Genomic DNA, 22,719 nt, shown 5'->3' with positions numbered 1-22,719 from the left:
CCTGGTGCATGGAGCCTGCTTCTCCCTCTGCCTGTGTCTCTGCCTCTCTCTCTCATAAATTAAAAAATTAAAAATAAAAATAAATAAAAATAAAAAAAACAATCAGCTTTTTGCTGGGGTTCATCATGTCAGTGGTGTGAGCAGTAAGCTCGGCCTAATGGGCACCAGTGAGTCCTGCCTGTCAGTCACATAGAACATGTAGTGTCAGCCGCAGCTTGCTAGAGAGCAGGCGGTTTCGCTCAAGTTGACTATAGACATGCTCTGCAGCAGCAACAGAGGAAAGAACACAAGAGGAGGAGGGGAAACAGAAGAGAAAAAGGAAAATGGGAGGTTAATAGAGTAGCAGAGGTTAAATTCTGAGACTTCTGACGAGCTGGTATATGTAACATGCATCTGTAAGGCCAAGAGGATGCAAGGAAGATTCAGAGGACAGTAAGAGTTACCAGGTGGTAGAAAGACCAACAGAGGAACAAAATAAAAAATCCCAACTGACAAGTTGGAAGGACAACATTCTGAGAAAGAAAACAGTATCTCCTCTGCAAAGGTATTTATTCCCTGGGTTGAGACACAGACAAGCACAACAGGGCAAAGGAAGGAACACAGCTGGCTTGTAATCAGGGTTTGACAAGAACTGGAGCCAACAGTGGGAACACTTTCTGTAAAAGCATTCAGTACAGCATTATGAATGTTAAATTGAGGTCAATATCCTGACACCCACTCAGTCCTACTTTCTACTGCTCCTTGTTATAGGTGCTCAGTGGTAAACCTACCTTAGTGGCCTGCCCATCAAAACCTCACCTCCCCTTTCCAAAAAAGAACTCAACCCTATTAGGGCCAGCAACACATCCAGCTCAGGGAAGGTGAATCAAGATTATCCTGTTCTGTTTTTCGAGCCTCTCTTGCAGTTAGGGGTGATCATGGGATCCAGTTCTGGCCAATGAGACATAGGGGGTACTCTGCTGGAAGTCTTCTGGGAAAACTAACTTGCTTTCTCACCTTGAATATGGATGTGAGGGTCAGAGTTACAGATTTCAACCGTAAGAGAATCATAGAAACTGAGCAAGACGAGGCCACAGCTGCTCCAATTGGGACATGTTATTATGGGAGAAAAATAAGTCCCATATTTATTTATTTATTTTTAAGGATTATTTATTTATTTATTCATGAGAGACACAGGCAGAGGGAAAAACAGGCTCTCTGCAGGGAGTCCGATGTGGGACACAATCCCAGAACTGCAGGATCATGACCTGAGCCAAAGGCAGACGCTCAATCACTGAGCCACCCAAGTGCCCTAAAAGTCCCCGTATTTAGTAAAGCTACGGTTAAGTGGTTTCCAATAACCAATGCTTTGGTTTTGGAATAACCAAAAGCATTCCTGGTAAGAGTAGTTAAGTGCTCAAATCACTGACTTTATCTGAATTTTCCGCTTGGAATGCACCCTTCAAGACAGAGTACAAAGAAACCAAACCCATCTGAGCAGCGCAGGGATAAGAGGAATCTAGGGAGAGACCTTCCTGGTCTCTGACTCTCAAGCTCACAAACAGATTTCTTTCCATGTTTTACAGTCTGTTTCTTTTTTTTTTTTTTTAAGATTTTATTCATTCATTCATGAGATACACACACAGAGACAGAGAGAGAGAGAGAGAGAGGCAGAGACACAGACAGAGGGACAAACAGGCTCCATGCAGGGAGCCCGACGTGGGACTCGATCCCGGGTCTCCAGGATCACGCCCTGGGCCGAAGGCGACATTAAACCACTGAGCCACCCGGGCTGCCCTACAGTCTGTTTCAAATGGTCTTAGGACCTCAATACAAAGATATACTCTTCTGTCTTAAAGACCTATTGCATCTGTGGAGCTGCTGTGCCCACAGTCGAGGCACTGCCAAGTACTTTGCCCTCTGGGCAGAGGTCTTTCTCCAGCTCTCCCTGGAAGATGGTGGCCAGTATGGTCCCAAGGTTATTTGCCACTTTATGTACACTATCAAAACATAAAACATATGTATACAAAATTTATCCTGGAGGAGAATAGCCAAAAATCATAGTTGTACTAAAGGGCAGAATTAGAGCGAACTTTCAGAATTGTACCAGTGGCTCTCGGTACGCGTGCCCGTTCTCTCCCCTTGGAAGGAAAATTGGAAACATGTGGGGACAGGTTTTAATTGTCACAATAACCAGAGACCCTACACATATTTATCGGGCAGGGGACAGCAATAAGTAGGACTGTTCTGTACATCCCAGAATCATCCTGGCTTAAATGACCAAAGTCCCCCACTAAGAAACACTACATGAGTCTATAACTCCATGAGGCCAGGGATTGGACCTGTCTTATTCACTGGGCATCCTTGACAAATGTAGAGGTTCAAATTTGTGAACTTATTTCTCAAGCTTTCTGTGGTGTTATAAACAGATTCCAAGTACTGCCTGACTCTTCTGTAGCATCCATATCCAGGTTACTGAGTGTGACTCCCACTCTGGAGAGAGAAGGGTCCTATCAGAATCTAATCCCTCAAAACAGCTTGGTCAGTGAGGGTTTTGTTCCATTTAGGGAAGTAAAAAAGAGACAGAAGTGGAATCATTTTCTTGCCTGATTAAATCGTAGAATGCACAGTTCCCTAAGAAGTACAGGAAGTCAAAAGGCAAATGTGGTTATTCTCACTTTAAACTTAGTACAGAAGGTTTTCTCTATTTTTTTAAAGATTTTAATGTGGGACTCAATCCTGGGACTGCAAGATTACACCCTGATCCAAAGGCAGATGCCCAACCACTGAGCCACCCAGGCGTCCCAGTACGGAAGGTTTTTAACACTGCTGTCTCTAGTGACTACAAATTCAGGATCAGATACCAGCTCATTAGTAAAAGTTCTTAGTTCCCTGATAACAGCAAAATAAAGCAAACAAAAAAAGGCAAGCCAAAGAATCTATTTGGTCTGATGTTTCTTTTAGGCATGTTCAATTAAGTAGGGAACAATTCCATGGATGCTGGACGTACTTAAGCTCCACTGGTCTGAATCAGGTCAATTCCATTCTATAATAGGAAAAGGCAGTGGGGAGGCTAAGAGTAAAGCAAATTACACATGCTTTAAAGCCTCACAATTTGGGACACCAGGGTGGCACAGTGGTTGAGCGTCTGCCTTCAGCTCAGGGTATGATCCCAGTATCCCTGGATAGAGTCTGACACTGGGCTCTCCATGGGACCCTGCTTCTCCCTCTGCCTATGTCTCTCATGAATAAAACCTTTAAAAACAAAACAAAAACAATTCTAGAGATGAGAAGGAATGGGTTTTGCCTTTTTTTAAAAAAACTTTCCCCTAAAATTAAAGCTGGGGGGCGGGTATTTAGCTAAGAACCAAGAGAAAGGAAGAGATTGGGTGGGGCTAAGATAAGGCTGCCCAGCACAACAGGGCAGTTCCACCCACTAGGTAACACTAGGTAATTTGGGATCTAGTCATGTGTTGTGCCTCATCGCAACACTGTCATAAGGACAGGTAGAAAAGACTCTAACACATCAGCCTGGGGTTCATTCCCAGAAATAAAGTGGGAGGGACACCTGGGTGGTTCAGTAGTTGAGTGTCTTCCTTCAGCTCAGGTTGTGATCCTGGGGTCCTGGTATTGAGTCCCACCATCAGGCTCCCCACAGGCAGCCTGCTTCTCCCTCTGCCTATGTCTCTGCCTCTCTCTGTGTCTCTCATGAATAAATAAGTAAAATCTTTTTAAAAATTAAGAAAGAAATCAAGTGGGAAAAGAGATCAAATGCTTTGCTCTGAGATTACCAATGATGCTTCTTGACCCCATTCTGATTGCTAATCCAGGCTCAAGTAACACAGGGTGGAGGAATGATTTTATTAGCATGACACCATATTTCAAATTTCACTCAGGTATGCTGGCTTGTTGGTCTCCATCCTTGCTTACACCAGTCACACTCGTGGGGAAAGACAGAGCTACTAGAAGTACAGTGCCTCACTTTTCCTCTAACTTCTCTCCATTCTCACATACTTCTTTATTTTCTAAGCCTTTCTCTGTGCCAGTCAAATACTAAAACATCTAGAATTGTACTATTCAACACAGAGTCACTAAGCCACACATAGCTACTTAAATGCAGATGCACTAAAAACAAGGAACAGAATCTTAGCTCCTCAGTCCTATAAGCCATGTTTTGAGTGCTCGACAGGCTCTACATGTGGCTAGTGGCTACTGTACTGGGCATCACTGTCTAAAGTTTTGCTGGATGGCACTGGTCTAAGCCATATGTCTTGCCTGTATTTTCCTCACACTAGTTTACTTTTCTGCTCCTTGAAATGTGGCTTCTCTCCTTGATTTTAATGTTCAAAACACACCCTCGAATTAATAAAGTGTCAATGACAATGTCCCATCTTGAGCTATCTTTCCTCTCAACTTGTTGAGAACCTCTGGAAATCATCCAGTCATCAAGTTTTTATATCAGCAAAGTTACTCTTTCTCTTTCCATCCCACCAACCAGTCCCATTTGGATTCCTCCTCTGCACAGATTTTCCTTTTTGCTTCATTCCTTTTACATCTGCAACTGTCTTTAGGGTTCTAAATGTACTTTCATGGTCTAAACGGCTTGCCACCTGTGTGGAGTTCCAAACCTCTCTTAGATCAATCAGCCTCTCCCCTCAACCCGCCAGAATTTTGTTTTCACCTGGATACCTGCCAGTATTTCAAACTCTTATTCCCTTACACCTCTCTTGCCTCTTCAAAAAAGGACCACTTGACCTCCCAACACCTGTCTTACTGCTGTTTCCTAAGATCCAAACCAGTCAGCCCTGACTCTTCCTCCTCACACTGAGTGCCCTTCACAGTGAGCATCTTCAATGCCATCTCTCTGCGATACAATCTCTGGGAAAACTGCAATAGCTAACCCAGTTTTTCTCGAAGCATGGCATACTCACTGCTAGTGCTATGCAAGATTTCTGACTGTATATGCTTCTAAACTTTAAAAAAAAAAACTTACTTGCTATATTGTTAATGTACATTAAGTACATTAAAAAAATCACTAGCGTACCTCAAACATTTGATTTTAAATTAGAATTATTACAGTAAGAAAATCTGAGGGCAGCCCGGGTGGCTCAGCGGTTTAGCGCCGCCTTCAGCCCAGGGTGTGATCCTGGAGACCCAGGATCGAGTCCCACGTCGAGCTCCCTGCATGGAGCCTGCTTCTCCCTCTGCCTGTGCCTCTGCCTCTCTGTGTCTCTAATGAATAAATAAATAAAATCTTAAAAAAAAAAAAAAAAAGAAGAAGAAAATCTGAAAACAAGAGTATATGTGAAGAAAACAATAATGTAGGGAGCACATGAATATGGCAAAAGCCACCAAGTGACATACAAATGACCGAAATTCAGGAATCATCACCTTAACGGATCACTTTGATCATCTGCATGCCTTGCAACACATTAACTTAGCTGCCGAATCAACTCTTCTTTTTGCTACTCACACCAGAACATATATCCCTGTTCAAAATCTCCATTGGTATCCTCAATCTCTACACAAGAAAACTCCACACCTGATTTCAGTACACAGTGGCCCCTTCTCTGTCCAAATCTACTTTCACAACTATTATATCCTTCCCACTCTATCTATGCTTCTACTTTTGCTTCTGACTAAAATGCTCAATAACTATCCCTCAACCAAAATCTGTTTGTCAGAAAATCAATCTTTTAGAACCCAATAAAAATGAAGAGTTTTAACATGTTTATTAATTAACTATTATGTGCCTCCTTCTGTGAATCTTTCCTAATCAATCCCCCTGTAATCAATCTCTTTCCTTCTGAATTTCCACAAGTTTATTATTTGTGGCACTGATCACAGATCATCTTTAGCTTTATATATATGCTCTCTCTCCTACTAGATTCTGGGCAACCTAAAAATAAGGATGGTGCATCCATCTTGGATTATTTCTGTCCCCACCTCAGTAACTTTGTACCTAAAAGATACCAGTTAAATGTCAGCTGAATAATCAATACCTTAATCTCAAAGGCTATGTAGCAGCAGGAAATGGTATGAACGAAAAGAAACCTGAATTCAATGAGACCTCAAGTCTCACTGGGTCTCATAGGGACCCAATAGGGAAAACCTCTCCACTTGGCTCTGTTTAAAAGAAAAGCAAGTTTCGGGACACCTGGGTGGCTCAGCAATTGAGCTCCTGCCTTTGGCCCAGGGCGTGATCGTGGAGTCGCAGAATTGAGTCCCACATGGGGCTCCCTGCATGGAGCCTGCCTCTCTCTCTGCGTGTCTCAAGTAAATAAGCAAAATCTTTAAGGAAAAAAAAGCAAGTTTAAATATATAATCTGCTGCGAAACTGAAGTACTAAGTGAGCCCCTTGGTGACCACCACACTATTTAGACTAAAATCATCCTGCTATGTAAATTGGAGTAAGAGTTTGCAAAATGTTTTTATATAATCCCACAATATAAACTAGGAACAATTTTACGAGCAGAAACTTACCATTTTTATGTATGTAATAAACTATTACTACCTTGTGCACGTTATCTGAAACATACATGATGGGTTGTTCTAGTTTTTCCAGTAATAATCGTTTATCATCTGTTTTAGATTCCACAGGCACATACCAACAAACAAGTGGCAATGAGCCTCAAGTATGTGAGAAGGGTTTGGACAAGAAACCAAAAATCTGTTGAAAATTCTGTGTGCTTTTCTGTGACTTTGGATGATCTAATCAGTCAAGTTTGGTAGTAAGACATCTGAGTTCATCAGATGCTCTGAGGATGTACCATTTGAACAACTAGAAAAAGGGCAGAGAATACATTATCGGGAGGCTCTTGGATGCTATCAAAGGAGGAGAGATTGAGAATAGGAGCCTCAGAGCCCTCCAGGTGGGCTAAGTGAAGTGCTCAGCTTCCCATGGCCCACATGTAGACTCAAGCTCCTACCCAAAAGAACCTCTGCTAGCCCACCACTCTGATAGACTTACATCAGTTGAGCTTAAATGTCAAGAAAAAATAGACACACACAAAAGTGGCTTTGATTATATAAGTCAGAGGAGGGAGGGCTGTTCTCCACATCACACCCCCAAGGCTCCTTCTCAGGGACAGCAGCCGCTTTGTAAATGACACAAATGCAGGGGGGGCAAGAGGCTTCCAGCAGCTCAACATTTTAATTTGGGGGAGGAGGGGTGGTGGAGTGGAAGAATACATAAGTTGCTTTGTGCCCCCCACTATATCCTATTGCCTTGGGGACCAGCCAGGCCGACCCACATGGAATCCAGAGCGAGAGTGGGGCGTTGGGCTCCCCGAGGAAAGGGGGGGCAGATCCAGAACAGAGCAGAAACGGTGATAGTTATCTGTATGAAAAAGTAAGGAGACTCTAGGTAAGAAGGACTAGCATCCATCTACACAGCAATTTGGGAGAAAAGGGAAGAGAAGGCAGTAGGAATGGGAAAAGACAGCCAGACAAGACTCATTGCCTGAGTCATGTGACTTCTCAGGGTTAGTGGGAAAGATACAAAGAGGAGAATTAGCATCAAGTGTCCACAGCAAACGGATAAAGTCCCCAACAACTCTTTTTGGTGCTTTTTACCTCCTGGCTTGCTCTGGGACTCAGCTTAATTCTTTGGTGAATTTGGTATTTCCAATCATGGGTTTCCCCCAGAACTTTAATATCAGGACACAAATTAAAGGAGGAGTCATGAATTGTTATGCAACGTTAGGCCCAAGTCACTGGCTCTTTGGGCCCTACATCCTTAGTTACAGGATGACATGATTCTACTTTCAGTAGCAACCCCTCTAAGAAGACTAAATTTGAGAACCAAACAGAAAAACCGTGGTGTTATAATGAAGGATCTATTAGCACAAAGTATTCAAAAACCACATGGAGATCAGGGTGCTACCCATTCAATATGAAATGCCACCCCAGCTTTTGCCAACAAGTAATAAGCACCAATATTTTAAGATAGCATGAAGATTCTAGTTTCCAGAGGATAAAACCAAAGCACACTATACATAGCCTATAACCCCACCCACCCACAAGCCAAGGTTCCAGCCCCACTCTGTCAGATAGTTACATAGAGGTCATGTCATTGAGGGCGTGGTCCAGCTCCTCACTAATGGCCTTGTACTTCAGTTTCTGGGCATAGAGCTCATCTGGATAGGAACAGGAGTACAGAGAGGAGCGTGGGGACAGTGAAAAATGTCAGAAGCATATGGAGAGAGGGAATCATTAGAAATTTGGAAAAGTGTGACTGCAGGTCTAATACCACAGGTTAGAACATCTGTCCTGGGTTGAGAACCTGGACACAGTCACGACTAGAAATTCCTATTACCAAAGGCATTCAGGAGGATCCCACTCCCACCCAGTTAACCTCATTCCTAGCAGGGATGGCACAATAAAAATAGAAAAAGGAAAAAGCACACATTAATATTCCAACACTTCCTTATCTACCAAGCAAGACCAGTATTCTTGGACCCTCTGCTCTACAGGCTACCTCCCCAAACTCTCCCAACGGAGCACATCTCAGAGTTCTCCAAATTTTCGCTTGTTAGAGCAGACACAGTTGCCAAAATGTGGGGAGAAAAGTATTTAGAAAGCCCCTGGGATTGGTCAGCTCCGAGATTCTTTATCTCTTAGAGAGGTCCCCCACAGCTGAAGTGATGAACAGGATTGCCAAATGTAGCCACAGGGTAACATGCACTCTTATGCCTCCTGAAAGCATGGCTACCATTTCAACCCAGAGACCAGGATTTAAGACTACTAAATTGGAGGTAAATGCCTCCATTACTAGTCTCCTCCAAGGGAAGGATGCAAATTCCAGAATACTAGATGAAATCTTATTAAAGGAAAAGGTTGTATATATAAAAACCCAATTCTAGGATTGGATGTATTTCACCTAGCTGTGGCAGAGGACAGAGCACAGGACATGTGCCAGGTCACGACCACCTCCCTCTGGTGGACAGGGAAAAAGGTTAACATCAATGGGCAAGGTCTTCCTCTGTATCCCTCTAATTCCTCTCCCAGGCTCCATACCTTCCAAATCATCAATTGTCTTCTCCAGCTTGGCTACCGATCTCTCAGCAAACTCAGCACGGGTCTCTGCCTGGGGGAAATATGACAGCAGCAAGAATCAGACATGAACAAGACAATAAGAGAAGGATTCTCTATCTCTTCCACTATTTTCTACCTGTAGACCTTTCAGAACCAAACCCAGCTTGTCTATGTCTAAATGACCGCCTCATACACCTCAGAATGTTTTGATCCCTTCCCTACAACCCACCTTGTCCCTTCCTTATAACCCCTCAGCTCACCTCCTTGAGTTTATCCGTGAGAATCTTTATCTCTTCCTCATATTTGTCTTCCTTTTGAGAGTACTATAAGACAAGCGGAATCAAAGTTTCAGAGTAGAAATTACTCATACAGACAATCCTACCACCCTACCCTACCCCCTGCCACTATATTCACTCTTACAGTAAATAGCCTCTTGGATTTAATATGCTGAATGGCCCCTGAGAAAAAGAGCAAGGCCCATTACTGGACAACAGATCCTTTAAATCCACAAATCAGTGTCCTTACGAGCCTTGATATCCTCAGATTAGAATCCTCCAGAACTTTATTTTTAAAACGGTCTAAGTTTTTATCTTACTCAGATCAACTCGAGGAGGTATTTTTCCTTCCTCCTGTTTAATGAGTAGGTGTAGGTGTAGCAACACCCCAAGGCCACATGGCTGAAATTGTCCCATATCATGGTAAAGACAAGTCATCTGTCTTAATTCTTAAGTCTCATATCTACTATCTGATGCCCCCATTGGTCTGCTAGAAAACCTTTTAGGACCCATAATTACTGGTATTTAGCACAGTGGTATCAGCCTGACACCATGACCCCAAGCACCTAAGACCATGAAGTGACTTTGGACTAAAGAAATCAAAGTGCAGAGGAATTAGCATTAAACCCAGAATCTGGATGACAAAGACATGTCTCACTAGATTACATAAGGAATGGGTTTCTCCAGTCTCTCACCAAGGGCAGGGCTGAGCCCAGGCCCCAAAGCCTGTCACTCTCACAACCAGCCCCTACCTTCTCCGCCTGAGCCTCAAGAGACTTGAGGTTGTTGGTGACATTCTTCAGCTCCTCCTCCAGCTCAGAACACTTACTGTGAATGTTTTAAATACCGCAGGAGAGGAAAGGGGAAGGAGGAGAGAATAAAAAAAAGGGAGAGAAAGACACACAGACGTGAATTGAACCTATATGTAGAGAGAGCTGAAAGGCATACTGGGGAAAAGAGAAGTTCCCAGGTCACCTGAGCAAGTGTCAACCCTCCTCCCTCTACCACTATCAGAAGCTGGGCTCTGCTGGGCTAGGACTCAGAATGTTTGGATACTAATAAAATACTTGAGAAAAATCACTAGCAGGAACAAGTCACCACTGCTAGCTGGGGCAGAGGTGGGAAGACACCCAACCCAAAGAGTCCCCCAAATCACCCACGGGAAGGAGAGAGCCTGTGAAGAGGTGGTGAAGCAACTAGGAAAGAGATGAAAGATGCCAAGTAAGTGGGATAGAATGGAGCATTCCATGAAGAGATGAGAAAGCACTCAACAATCAACCAGTGGAGGGGAGGCAGCTGCAAAATAAAAACAGAAACGGAACAGAACGAAACCACACCACACACGTAACCTCTCTGTGGGTCTGACGGTTAGTACCTTTTCCTCAGCAGCACTCAGACACTTCAGGTTCTGGTCCATCAGCCTGATCTGCTCATCCATCTCTCGGCAACGGCTGTTAGTGACAGTCACAGGGGTCGCACAAGCCAGGTGGTAGGTGGGGAGGGAGAAAGGTCAAAAAGGACACAGCAAGGAAACAAGCAGCAAAACGAAAAAAAAAAATTTTTTTTTTCCAAAACATGGGAAGAAAATACCACCATGGTCATGATATGTCATGTCTGGGAGAGGGGAATACAAAGGAAGCACAAATACATACGCATCAGCACTGCCTTTGTTATACAAGGCCCAGAAGGTGCCTACAGAGGAGCACTCCCTGTCTGCCCTGGCCCTCAAGGTCCCCAGACTGGCAATGTAGTAAAAGAGATCTGCAGTCAACATAGGCACCACGCCTCAAGGAGAAACAGACTCCGGGTGGGAGGACCCTGTAGGGCCTTCCAGTTCACCACTCACCAAGGATTAAGTAGTCTTTACTTGCCCCTAGTTTGCAAACCCTCCCTACGAGAAATAGAGGAAGTGTCGTTTGTCACCACCTGTCACTAGTGGAGAGAGTTAGAGAAGCCCCCTCTCTAGGCCCTGTTTAACAAGGCTGAAGGAATGCTAGTTTACTCACATGAATGCGCAAGCCAAAGGGGAAGGGACAGAATGGTATGGAAAGATTTTGGGAGCAAGATACTCACGACTCTGCCAGCTCAGCTCGTTCCTCTGTACGTTCCAAGTCCCCCTCAATGATCACCAACTTCCTAGCCACCTACAGAAGACCCCATACAGCTCAGTGAAGCAAAGAGAAAGTTATTCCCCCCATTTCCTTCTACCATGATTCTTTTCAGAAACCCAATGACAGGGATCCCTGGGTGGCTCAGCCATTGAGTGTCTGCCTTTGGTCCAGGGCGTGATCCTGGAGTCCCAGGATCGAGTCCCATGCCATACTCCCTGCATGGAGCCTGCTTCTCCTTCTGCCTGTGTCTCTGCCTCTCTCTCTCTCTTTTTTTTTTTTTTTAATTTTTATTTATTTATGATAGTCACACACACAGAGAGAGAGAGAGGCAGAGACATAGACAGAGGGAGAAGCAGGCTCCATGCACCGGGAGCCCGACATGGGATTCGATCCCGGATCTCCAGGATCGCGCCCTGGGCCAAAGGCAAGCGCCAAACCGCTGCGCCACCCAGGGATCCCCGTGCCTCTCTATCTCTCACAAATAAATAAATAAAATCTAAAAAAAAAAAAAAAAGATACCCAATGACAACAAAGAGGACAAACACAAGGCACCATACCTCTTCATACTTCCGGTCTGCCTCTTCTGCAATGTGCTTGGCCTCTTTGAGTTGGATTTCCTGGAGTTCCATCTTTTCTTCATCTTTTAAGGCTCGATTCTCAATAACCTTCATACCTCTGCCAAAGACAAGAAGAACAAATGTAACACTGTCACCCTGGGGAGTCTGTCACCAGCTCCACTCCAAGGGCCTCGGAAGGGCACCCATCCCTTTCTGCCTACCACCCAAAAAGAACTCCCACAGCAACCCCTACCTTACTTCAATTATTTTAATACTTTTTCAAAACAATAAGCTTTTTTTAATAAGAAAAAATATGCACTTAATATTTAACTATATAGTTTAAGGGCACAAAATAAGCCTCCCCACTTCTAGCCCTGCTCAACAGGGAAAAACTCTTCATAACCCTTTTAGAAGAATTTTATATAGATAAAATGCCTTAAACTTTAGTTCCACTTCGCCACACTCCAAGAGAATCATACACTACCTTATTCCGCAACACATTTTCTTCCCTTTCTAGAATTTGGACACTACTCTCTAACATAGTGCATACTGCAACATTTCTCGTTTTCACAGTGGCACAGTGTCGCATATTCTGATAGTGCATTTTCAATTCTGAAAGCCTTCCTCTGACCCCACGCATGTCGTCACACACCTTTGTTCTAGTTTAACTCACGGCAAGAAGCCAAAAGCCAATTGCTATTTTCACCAAAGAAAGTTTTGACTTGGTTCAAGGACTTTGATTCTCAACCCTGGACACACATTATCAGAGGAACTTTAAGAACACCTGGGCCTCTTTTAGCCTCTTTTAGCGCTGCCTTCAGCCCAGGGCCTTATCCTAGAGACCCAGGATTGAGTCCCATGTCAGGCTCCCTGCATGGAGCTGCCTCTCCCTCTGCCTGTCTGTCTGTCTGTCTGTCTCTCTCTCTCTCTCTCTCATGAATAAATAAGTAAATAAATAAATAAATAAATAAATAAATAAACTCTTAAAAAAAGAAAAAAGAAAAAAGAACACCCAGGCCTCTTGCAATGCACTCTCACTGAACTGGGGTGGAATTCCAGGCATTCCAATATTTTTAACTTTCCAATGATTCCCTGCCCCTACAGCCCTATGATTCTTAGGTGTAGTGGATGCTGACAGAGCTTTTTCCACACTGATTGCTGGGCTCCACCTTCAGAGTTCCTGACTCCTAGATCTGGGTGGGGTAAGGGCTGAGAATTTGAATGGAAATTCAAACTTGGTGGAAAACCTGGGAGCTTACTCTAAGAACTACTGCTTCAGAGGGACTAACCTCACAAATTAAGTCTGATGCACTCAGTGGAGGCCATCCTGGTAACCTTATTGAAGGTTACCTTATTGACTTATCATTAGATCAGTCTATAGGGTAACATCAATTATAAAAGGTCACACCAGGTCACTCCACCCAGGTAACCCTTACTCTGTCTTCAAGTAAAAAGAATATGCAAAACAGAAACAGAGACAGGTTACTATTCTAATATGTTAACTAAGTAGAATTTAAATAAAAACTTGGGGGAGGGGGAGCAGGACTGTAAAGAAATCCAGAGTGTCATGAGCTCCTAAAACCCACACTCCAACAGGTGCTCATCTACACACCTCTCACTCTCATCAGCAGCTTTCTCCGCTTCCTCCAGCTTTTGCAGGGCAGTGGCCAGGCGCTCCTGGGCGCGGTCCAGCTCCTCTTCAACCAGCTGGATCCTACGGTTCAAGGAGGCCACCTCAGCCTCAGCCTGTGTTTGAATGAAAGAGTGGAAAGGAGAAGCAGAGCTGACTAAGTTTGGAGCTGATTGCCAAGAAGAAGCCAAGGTCCAACATGGCAACACCTGTTTTAGCGCAGAAACAGACACGGTGACATATACACCCATTTCCTCCCTTCCCATCAGCACTAGACTTCCATGCGCTCCGCAGGAAGAGAGTTTTAAAACTCAGTTCCTTTGCCCAGCCCAGTGCCAGTTAGTACTACCTCCTTTCTGGACTCAGGTCAAACCCTGAACACACTAGTGTCAGAAAAGGTGGCCAGTGAAGGTTCCTGCTGCCTGAGCTCTTGGCTTAGAGCAGTGTCCTAGTCTTTAGCAACTTTCATCTAAGTGTCTCATAAAATGAAAAAATAAGCAAAGTTCCCTAAAGAGGAAAATTTGGATTATCTATTAATATGCTGCTTAACCCAATCCTCCAATGACCTTATCCTAACATACCAAGAGGATCACTAGCTAAGAGAAGGTTTTTCAGAGTAACAGATTAGATCAGAAAGGAAAAGGATGTAACACTGGGATATTTATCTCTTAGCCCTGTGACTTGCTCCCCACCTCCACCTTTTCAGAGGTGTCAAGAAGCTCTTCTAGCTAAAATGACCTGCCTTGAAGACACACACAAAAAACACGGGAGCAGAAGAAAATGTTTCCTCCATGTCCACCCCCACTCCTACAAATTTCTGAACTGTGACTCCCTGCAACTGCTGCAGTCATCCCTGAGTCTCCCCCTCCTCATGGCTTGTGACAGTCCCTCATGGCATCCAGCGTATTATAAGGCAGAGGCTAGACTGCAAGCCATCCCAAGCCTCCTTGGGATGTGTAGTGAGAAACAAGGAAAGGAGGCAGACTGTGTGTGGATGAATTCTACTGGCAGAAAAGCCTCCCTCTTCAGACTATCTTTACCCTCCCTACACCTTTACTGGTGGCAAGTACACTGGCTGCACCACAATCATACAAGAATTTAATCTGCTCTGCATGCTACCCAGTTCAGATGCTTATCCAAGTGCTTGGTTAACATGATCTCTCTTCTACAGTCCAGATTGTACCTGAATTCTATTACCCTGATTTCCTCCTGGCAGTCAGTGGGTGGAAACAGCTACAGAAATAATCTGGGCCACAGCCTCTATGGGAGGGATATAGCCCAAAAGACTCCTTCAGGTTATTTGGGGGTACCAGGGTGCTTGCTCAGTGACTTAGGTGTCTGACTTAACTTCAGTTCAGATCATGATCTCAAGCCCTACCTAGGGCTCCCAAGGAGCTTGCTTGGGATTCTCTCTTTCTCTACCCTTCCCCCTCAAGCTCTCACTCTCACTCAAAAAGGGGGGGGGGGGAAATCAGGTTATTTGGCACAAAAATCACCAGATACAAACATGGGAGGTTCAAAGTACTGTGGGAGTTCGGACTATATAACCACCAACCCCTAGGAGAAAAATAACAAGGAATCCACATAAGCTGAAATTACTAAGAAACCATTCGTGTCTCTTACTATTTAAAATATCACAAAGACAAGTATTCTCTGATCCTGTCTTTTCCAAGACAACAGATGTCCCATGTCCCCCAGGACAAGACACACTGCACCTCATAAGCTCAAAAAGGCCAACAGGTCAAGATCACAAGAACAAGTTAAACTATCAAGCAAGAACTATTTACCTCATCTCTCCCTTCAAATGCCCAGAACGTTAAAAACATTTTAATTAAAAAGGAACTAGATTTGGAAGAAGCTGATAAAATCTCAGTCCCCATCCAGCTCACCAGTTGTTACCCAAATGGAGTAGAAAGTAACAGGCGATGAGGGCGGGGTGTACAGTTTCCATGACAACAAGCTAGCTTGGGCAGTTTCTCCCACAAATCAGCATTTACAATAGAATTCTTAGCAAGGCTGAAAAGGGAGGAAAAAACACATCCTGCTGCCCTCACAAGAGCATGTGCACACTGAACAAACCTGTATCAAAGGCAGAACCTGTCATGGGTGTCCCAGCAAAAGCTTCAGGGACGGGGGTAGGGGGTGGGGATGGGGTGGAGGGATGTTTACTGTTTTCTTTTTTCTCCTCCCCACAGAGGATCAGTTCTCTTTACAATGAACAGAAGTTTGCAGAATCAAGATCTATTACTACATGGAAGGGAACAAGGAAGACTCTTCCTTCAAGCCAGAACCTATGTATAACGCCTGTCCCTTCCAGGTCAACCAAGTCCTGCAAAAGACTGGGTGCGGCTTACTTGTGCAAACCAGACAGGAAACTTTCAACTTTATGCTATTCTAATCACCCTAGGGTTAGCATGTCCAGATGTGGTTTTGAATCTTCAGCCTGCCCATCTCTGCCCCACCTGGAGGATTCTTTCCTTTAGGTAATAATAGGATTCTCCATTGTCCAGGAAGTGAAGATCAGGGAGGAGGAAGGACACAGCAGCAATTCGGTCCCATTAGCAAATGGCTGATCACAGCTTCAGTTAGGAAATGAGTCTGGTTTCAATGCTACCATCCCCCATAGAGAAGATTCCCCAAGCACACCACATACCTCAAGGCAAGGAACTGACAGAGTATGGTGCTTGGAGGCAGATCAGGGCCAAGGACAGAAGGGGATTAGCCTAAATCTGGCAATCTGCCACTCTGGGGTTTCTCTTTTTAGACAAAAGCCACAGATGAAATTCAAAGGAAACCAGTAATAGACAAAGTTAGGCCCGAGCTGGTTAGTAAAGGGCTGCTGGATTCACTGTGTTCAGAAATATATCTACCCAGGGAGATACTGTGTCCTCAGGGACTTTAAATTCACCAAGGGGGAGGCCAGCTGGAGGGAGGTAGAGCTATCTGCCCCAGAGTAAACAAAGGTGGAGTATAGCCAAGGCACTCAGAGCAAAGGGCTATTTGCCTCTCCTCTCGGAGTATGTGCTCTAACATGAAGGAGAAAGGTAATCAGCAGTAAAGTAAACCTAAACCAAAGAAAGGTGATAAAAGTGGTTGTGCAGTCCACCAGACCCCACAAATAGTAAAGTCACACAGTACTCAGGCATTCTAACCCCTCCAGAGACTAGGAATTGAGAATAAAGCCAGACTCAAAACTGCTGTTTGAAAGCCCACTCACTTCTTCAATAACATGCCTCAATTTTTTAGACCAGGGGAAAAAAAAAAAAAAAAAGAGGTAAATACCAGGATAAGAGGAGAGATATATTTAAAAAGGGTGAACTGTAAAAAAAAAAAAGGTGAACTGTACTTAAAAGTGGTAAAATGGTAAGTTTTGTTATGTGTATTGTTACTACTATCAAAAAAACAGGTAAGGAAAAATACTGCATTTGAATATGTTTATGCACCCTGTTTAGCAAGAACTGCAAAGGAAATTCAAAATCGAAAAGAACAGGGCTACAATGTAAAAGATCAATCTCTGGGCTGAAAGTAGATAAGAAAGATGGATCCCAGAGCAACTCCTGAGTCTCAGCTTTGGATCCTTCCAGGTGCCCAACAAACAGTGAATGTTCACACAAAGCAACCAGAAAAATAATCAAGTGACAATCCCACTAACAGCATGAGATACCATCAGGGAGTGCTGAGTTTCCAGCTCCAGAGGGAGGAGCCTGCAAAACCCACATTCCAGAATGCCCTAAGAGGATAACAGGTAACCCAAGCACCCCCTCCCTCTCCAGGGGTGTCTCCTCAGGAGGAGTCCAAAGTTCCCCAGATCAGAAAGTCCATCCATGAAGCTCCCTCAAGTTGGGGAGTAAGAAGATACTGGTTTCATCAACATTTAACTATCACCCTACTTCCCCATCTGAGAACTTCCTCACTAAGACCTCAACTTGGTAAGCAAATTAGCAGGCTCTGAGAAAGGAACAGCTTAAGAAACATTTGAAGCTGTTCACTCTGCTGCCTATCATCTCAGGTCACCTAGGATGGGGGTAGGGGACCCAAATTTTCTTGCAAGGAGAACTACCCAATCCTAGGGGGAGACTGGGCGTCATCCACCCTAGAACTATCCCTCAGACACCCATAATGCAGCTCAACACATGGCTACTTGTTTAAACGCCATCCTGCCTTCCTCTTTAGGGGGATCTGGTCTCCATAACAAAGGAGATGAAAACGTGTCACAAGTCATAAAGAGTCATCTAGCCAGTCCATGTCCCTTGAATAAATTAGAAATTAGCAGCATAATAGGGCAAAAGCCCCTGAGAATAAGGTGAGGGAGAAAGACAAACTCCCAGCATTCCCATGCCCTGTTATAAAGAGTATTCTAACAATCTTTATGTACTAACAATAATTCTTTACACCCAAAAAATAATTAGCAGCCCCTCCCCAGAGAAGTACTCAAAAAATAAAACTTTTTTTTTTTTAACCAAGGAAAAGAACAAGAAATACCAATAAACCACAAAAATTCTTCATTACCTCTTCAAATTTTAGCAACAGTTACTTTTCTCTCCAGCCTCCGGATCCTCCCAAACCAAAGCCTGAAGTTAGGAGGTCAGCTCCACCCACCACACTGCACCCTAGACCCTGGAAAATCTGAGATTACGCTTCTAAACATAAAGTTTCAAGAGTCACAACTCATTCCATCAACATTTTATGTTCCAACTTTCAGTTGAACAAATATTTACTGATCAAAACAAAAACAAACAACAACAACAAAACAAGACATTGTGGCAGGTTATCGGAACAGCAAGAATCAAATCACATCGTCAGAGGCCCCCTGGATCTCATTATTCTGTCTGCACCAAGCACACCGGGGATCGACCAGAAACCGGGAACAGACATTGGCACTCTCTCCAGTTCTCCGCCGCACAAGCGGGCTTGTCGGCTGTGCGCTTTTCACGGGTTCGCTTGTACTGATCAAACTTGGGCAATACAGGCCTGAGGTCCCGCATCTCGCGGGGGGTGGGGGTCGGGGGGTGGCACGCGGGTTCAGTCGGCTCGTACATTTGCAAGAACAGAGCCAGCGAAAAATACTGACTCCGCTCCGCTGCTTCCCGTCCACTGAGAGAGTGGGTTCAGCAGCTGCTGCCACGAGAGGAAGAAGAGCCCAGGCCCGAGGATGGGAGGTGCTGCTGTGGCCTGAACCTCCTCCAGGGAGGGCACCGCGCTTCCTCCCTGCCGACTGCTGCCTCATTTCCTGAGCAGGAGGAGGGAGCGGAAAAGCTAGCGGCAGACCAGGCCGGGGGCTTTCCGGCGGTTCCAACCCCCAACCCCCACTCTCGCACTGGAGGCTCGGCCCTGCCCCTCCCAGACCAGAGAAGCACCCACCTACTCTCACCCTTCGGACCGGAAACCTCCAACGAGAGCCAATTCCGCACCCGTCCCCGCCCTCCACGGTGGAGTGGGGGAGGGCGAAGCCGCCGAGCCCCTCCCCCGGCCGCGCCTGGCTCCGAGGGCCCGAATGAATGAGCTGGGCGACGGGAGGAGCAATGCAAGGTTCCGGACCCCGAAAGATCCCGTTCCCTCAGAGGCCCAGCCTGCTCACCCTAGCACCCAGTTCCCCCCTCGCCCACCCCGGGTCCAACTGTGGCTGCGCCCCACCCCTACTCCGGGCCCGCCAGAGCCGAAGGACCGCGCTCCGCCGCCAAACCCGGGCCCCGTTCAAGGTCCCCGCCGCTGCACGCCTGCTCCCCTCGCGCGCCTCGCCGTCTCTGTACCTGCTCCCGGGCCCGCCTTTCCCCCTCCACTTCCCGCTGCAGGCGCTCGGCCCTCTCCTCTGCGTCATCGGCTTGCTGCTGCAGAACCTGGATCTTACGCTTCACCGCCTCGATGGTGGTGATCCCGGCCATGGTGCCCACCCAGCCCCTGCTCGCGCTCGGCTTCTCGCCTCCTCCGCTCCGCGCTGCAGCCGCTTCTCACCCCCACTTCCGCCTGCTCCGCCCTGAAATACCGGAACTCGCCCACCCGCCCGGACCTGACGTCACCGCCGCGCCCTGCCGCGCGGCGCCGCTGAAGGACCGCCCGCGGCCCTAGCGGGGGGGCGGGGCCTTCCCTGGCCAGCAAAGGGGGGCGGGGCTTCTCGGGGAGTGGGGCGGGCCGCCATGGCAACCCTGAGGCGAGCCGCGGTCCTACCTCCCCTCGGTCGGGACGGGCAGCCGCCTGGCCGTCGGGCGCCCGACGTGCCTCTGCCTCCGCGCTCCGCACGCGGGCTCCGAAGGCAGGTGCCTGGCCCGCGGGGCCCGCAGCCTAATCTCCATCTCCAGCGTGGCCGGCAGGTCCTCTCCGCCGTCTGAGAATCAACGAGGGACGCGCGGACTGGGACGGAAGCCGGGTGGGCACTCTGCGTCTTCTGCTTGGCATCAGCGACGCGCTCTTTCCCTCTTACTACGGAGCAAGACTACCCGGCACACCAGCGGCTTACCAACCTGCCCGCCCTTCCAAATCCTAAGTAACTGGGGCTTCGCTAACTAATCATCACTTACGTTTCTCTTCTCAATTGGGAAAGGTGTCTTTCTGCCCCCACTTTATCAAGAAGGAATCCTCTATTATCGATCACTGTTACCAGAGCCTTCGTGCAACAGCCACATGAGTGCCTGGAACACTGTCCTGTGCAACCCAGTGTCTACTCTGGATTAACATCCCCCAATTTCACTGCCACTTCTGCTTTCAGGGGCCTGAGGGAGCTGTTTATGCTACAAACTGCCTCTGTAGGCACTGCCGTGCAGGACTTTTGAAAGCACAATAGTAAAGAGACTTGAAAGTTGTACTATCTTCTCTCTTGTTTGTTTGCACCCCTCCTGCCTTTCTAGTAAACCATCATAACAAATGTCTCCTTGGTGCAATTCTCTTTCCTCCTCAGAATTATGTTGTGGAGCAGGACTTTGAAGAATCCTGACTCCTGAAACGGCTGGTAGGTAAGACAAGCGCTGCTCTCAAAGCCTGATTTTGAGGACACTCCCTCCAGAGGCTCTGTCTTCCCTATCTCCTTTTAGAAACAATGAGCCTATTTAGAGGAAACAATTCAAACAGTAAATAATTTGCTTGGTAGAGTAACACTGGTTTCTGCCCCCAGAAATTGGAAAGGAAGAACAAGGTTTTGAACCTCAGTAAACTCTACCCTGATGGCCTAAGAATTTTTCTCTCTCTTTTTGAAGAAATCTAATCAGAGGGACTATGGAAGCAGAAATGAGACGTTGTCATCTAGGTGCTAATCAGCAGGGGGCACTGTTTACCTCCCTTTGTCCTAGAGAAGGCACATGAGACTTCATCTTAGACAAACCCAAGGCGGCTGAGAGCACCACAGTATGTCTGAGACTGGTAGATGTGAACAGATAATCTTCTCTTGATCCAGGGAAACAGGTGACACCCTTTAAAGGCATGATGGATGGGCAGCACAGGGCCCAGCGCTATTGTTTTCCTGGTGACCAACAATACAACAATATATCAGCAGGTGTATATGTCCATCCCCAATTCTTGTCTCCCATCCCTTCCACGTCTGGTATGACTCTATGTCCTGACCATCACATTCCTCTTTCTCCTTGTTTTACCCTAATGAGCATATGACTTCACCTAGGACTGAGAGGACCTTGGACATAGTTGTACAACACTGTGAATGTTCTGCCACTGAACTATACACTTTAAAATGGTTAAAATGGCAAATGTTACGGATATTTTGTTACAATTTTTTTTAAAGAGGACCTCAGACAAATTCCAGGAGGAAAAACAAGTTTGGACTGACCTTGCCATACCCTTGCCCTTTCTTTGTTCAAGCAATCCAGAAAATTCTGTGCTTTTCAGAAAAGCTTCTCCGGTAACCAGAACTCCCTGTGTATACATACACTTACTGATTCCCTCTTCTCTCTGCCTCTTATACCTACATCAAAGTTACATGCTCTGTTAATCTCAAAGGTGGAAGCTGAGCTGTGAACTTCCTTGGACCGTGGTATTGGACAGAGTGCCCTTCACCCCCAAAAGGCATATATCATGTTGCTGATGACTCTGACCCTTGCTCTCTACTTTAAACTTTGTTGTCTTCTCCTTACTCAGCACTTTCCAATTCCTATAAACACTTCACTTTCCTTCTTTGATCCTTTGAGCCAGAAATCCCCCAACTTTTTCTGTAAAAGGCCAGACAGTACCTTTTCCTGGCTTTGTAGGGAAGCCACAGGGTGTGGTGACTACTCTGGTGTAGGGAGAAAGCCAATAAATAATATGCAAGTGAATGGGCATGGGTGTTGTTCCGATAAAACAGTACAAAACTAGGCTAGGGCAGGATTTACCTCACAAGTGGAAGTTTTACTAACTCCAGCTTTGGGGAAAGAAACCTTTCTTCCTGCTTCCATCTTAACCCTGCCTAAAGGATTCTTGCCTCCTGCTTACAGCCTTCCTCTCCCATTTCTTGTTCTCCAGCACACCTCTAAGGGCACTTACTGACTTGGAAGGAAAGCTAACAGGGAGAGAAGCTAAATGAGATTTTCTACCCACATGTTACATATTGAAATGGGTTTTGGTGGGTTCCTATATAAACAAAAATTTCTTTCAAGTGAATATACGGAGTCTATCCTGTCTAGATGGAGAATGACAGTGTGTTTTAAGTATGAATCCAACAGCTTCCTTAGGACAGATAGAATTCATCCTTCCCTGGGAAGGAATTTCCTTTATCTTCTGAGTAAAACTGAGGTATTGTCTAGAGCCTCTATGTTACTCTCTTTCTCCCAAGATCTAGGGTTAGACTTTGTTGTTTTCATTGCTCCTGAACACACTTCCTCTAGCCCACATACTAGCTGTTTCAGCCTCCAGACTCTCCCGGAAAGTTGTCACCCAACATCTCACAAAACTGTCATTAGCCTGACACTCTGCCAGTTTGGGAAAACTCCTGTCCCTGTATCTGTCTATTGGAGCCAGAGAGATCTATCCATCTATACCTGGAACCTTGGCCAGGCAGTTCCAGCAGGCCATTGAGCATTTGCCCAAAGCTCTGGAGGTAACCTGTGTTCATTGCAGTTTTCCAACAAGGGAGAATTAATGGTTTGCAGAGGCCTAAACTTTTGGAAATTATGAATATGTATAAAGTATATGATCTGCTTTATTTCTGATCT

At 45.7% G+C, this 22,719-nt stretch overlaps 1 protein-coding gene across 15 annotated transcripts in view; it reads right to left on the bottom strand.

Moving 5' to 3' along the window:
* TPM3 (tropomyosin 3) overlaps nt 1-22,719 on the bottom strand; it is a 28,244-nt gene that overhangs the window by 3,148 nt on the left and 2,377 nt on the right. Inside the window, exons 1-9 of one of the 15 annotated variants that reach the window (XM_055323787.1) lie at nt 19,339-19,566; nt 13,571-13,704; nt 11,959-12,076; nt 11,364-11,434; nt 10,666-10,741; nt 9,276-9,338; nt 8,998-9,067; nt 8,039-8,117; nt 7,114-7,318 (exon numbers count right to left, since the gene is read on the bottom strand). In XM_055323787.1, the coding sequence (XP_055179762.1) occupies nt 7,315-7,318; nt 8,039-8,117; nt 8,998-9,067; nt 9,276-9,338; nt 10,666-10,741; nt 11,364-11,434; nt 11,959-12,076; nt 13,571-13,704; nt 19,339-19,470 (747 nt within the window). In that variant the 5' untranslated portion in view covers nt 19,471-19,566 and the 3' untranslated portion in view covers nt 7,114-7,314. Of the gene's footprint in view, nt 1-114; nt 262-7,113; nt 7,319-8,034; nt 8,118-8,997; nt 9,068-9,275; nt 9,339-10,042; nt 10,119-10,665; nt 10,742-11,363; nt 11,435-11,958; nt 12,077-13,570; nt 13,705-19,338; nt 19,567-22,719 lie in introns of those variants that run through there. The other 14 variants (XM_055323786.1, XM_055323795.1, XM_055323794.1 and 11 more) reach the window with 14 other exon arrangements.

This window comes from Nyctereutes procyonoides, unplaced genomic scaffold (genome assembly GCF_905146905.1).
Source record: "Nyctereutes procyonoides isolate TBG_1078 unplaced genomic scaffold, NYPRO_anot_genome, whole genome shotgun sequence".
NCBI lineage: Eukaryota > Metazoa > Chordata > Mammalia > Carnivora > Canidae > Nyctereutes > Nyctereutes procyonoides.
The sequence above is the reverse complement of the archived record's forward strand: the minus strand, read 5'-3'. Positions and strand labels throughout refer to the sequence as shown.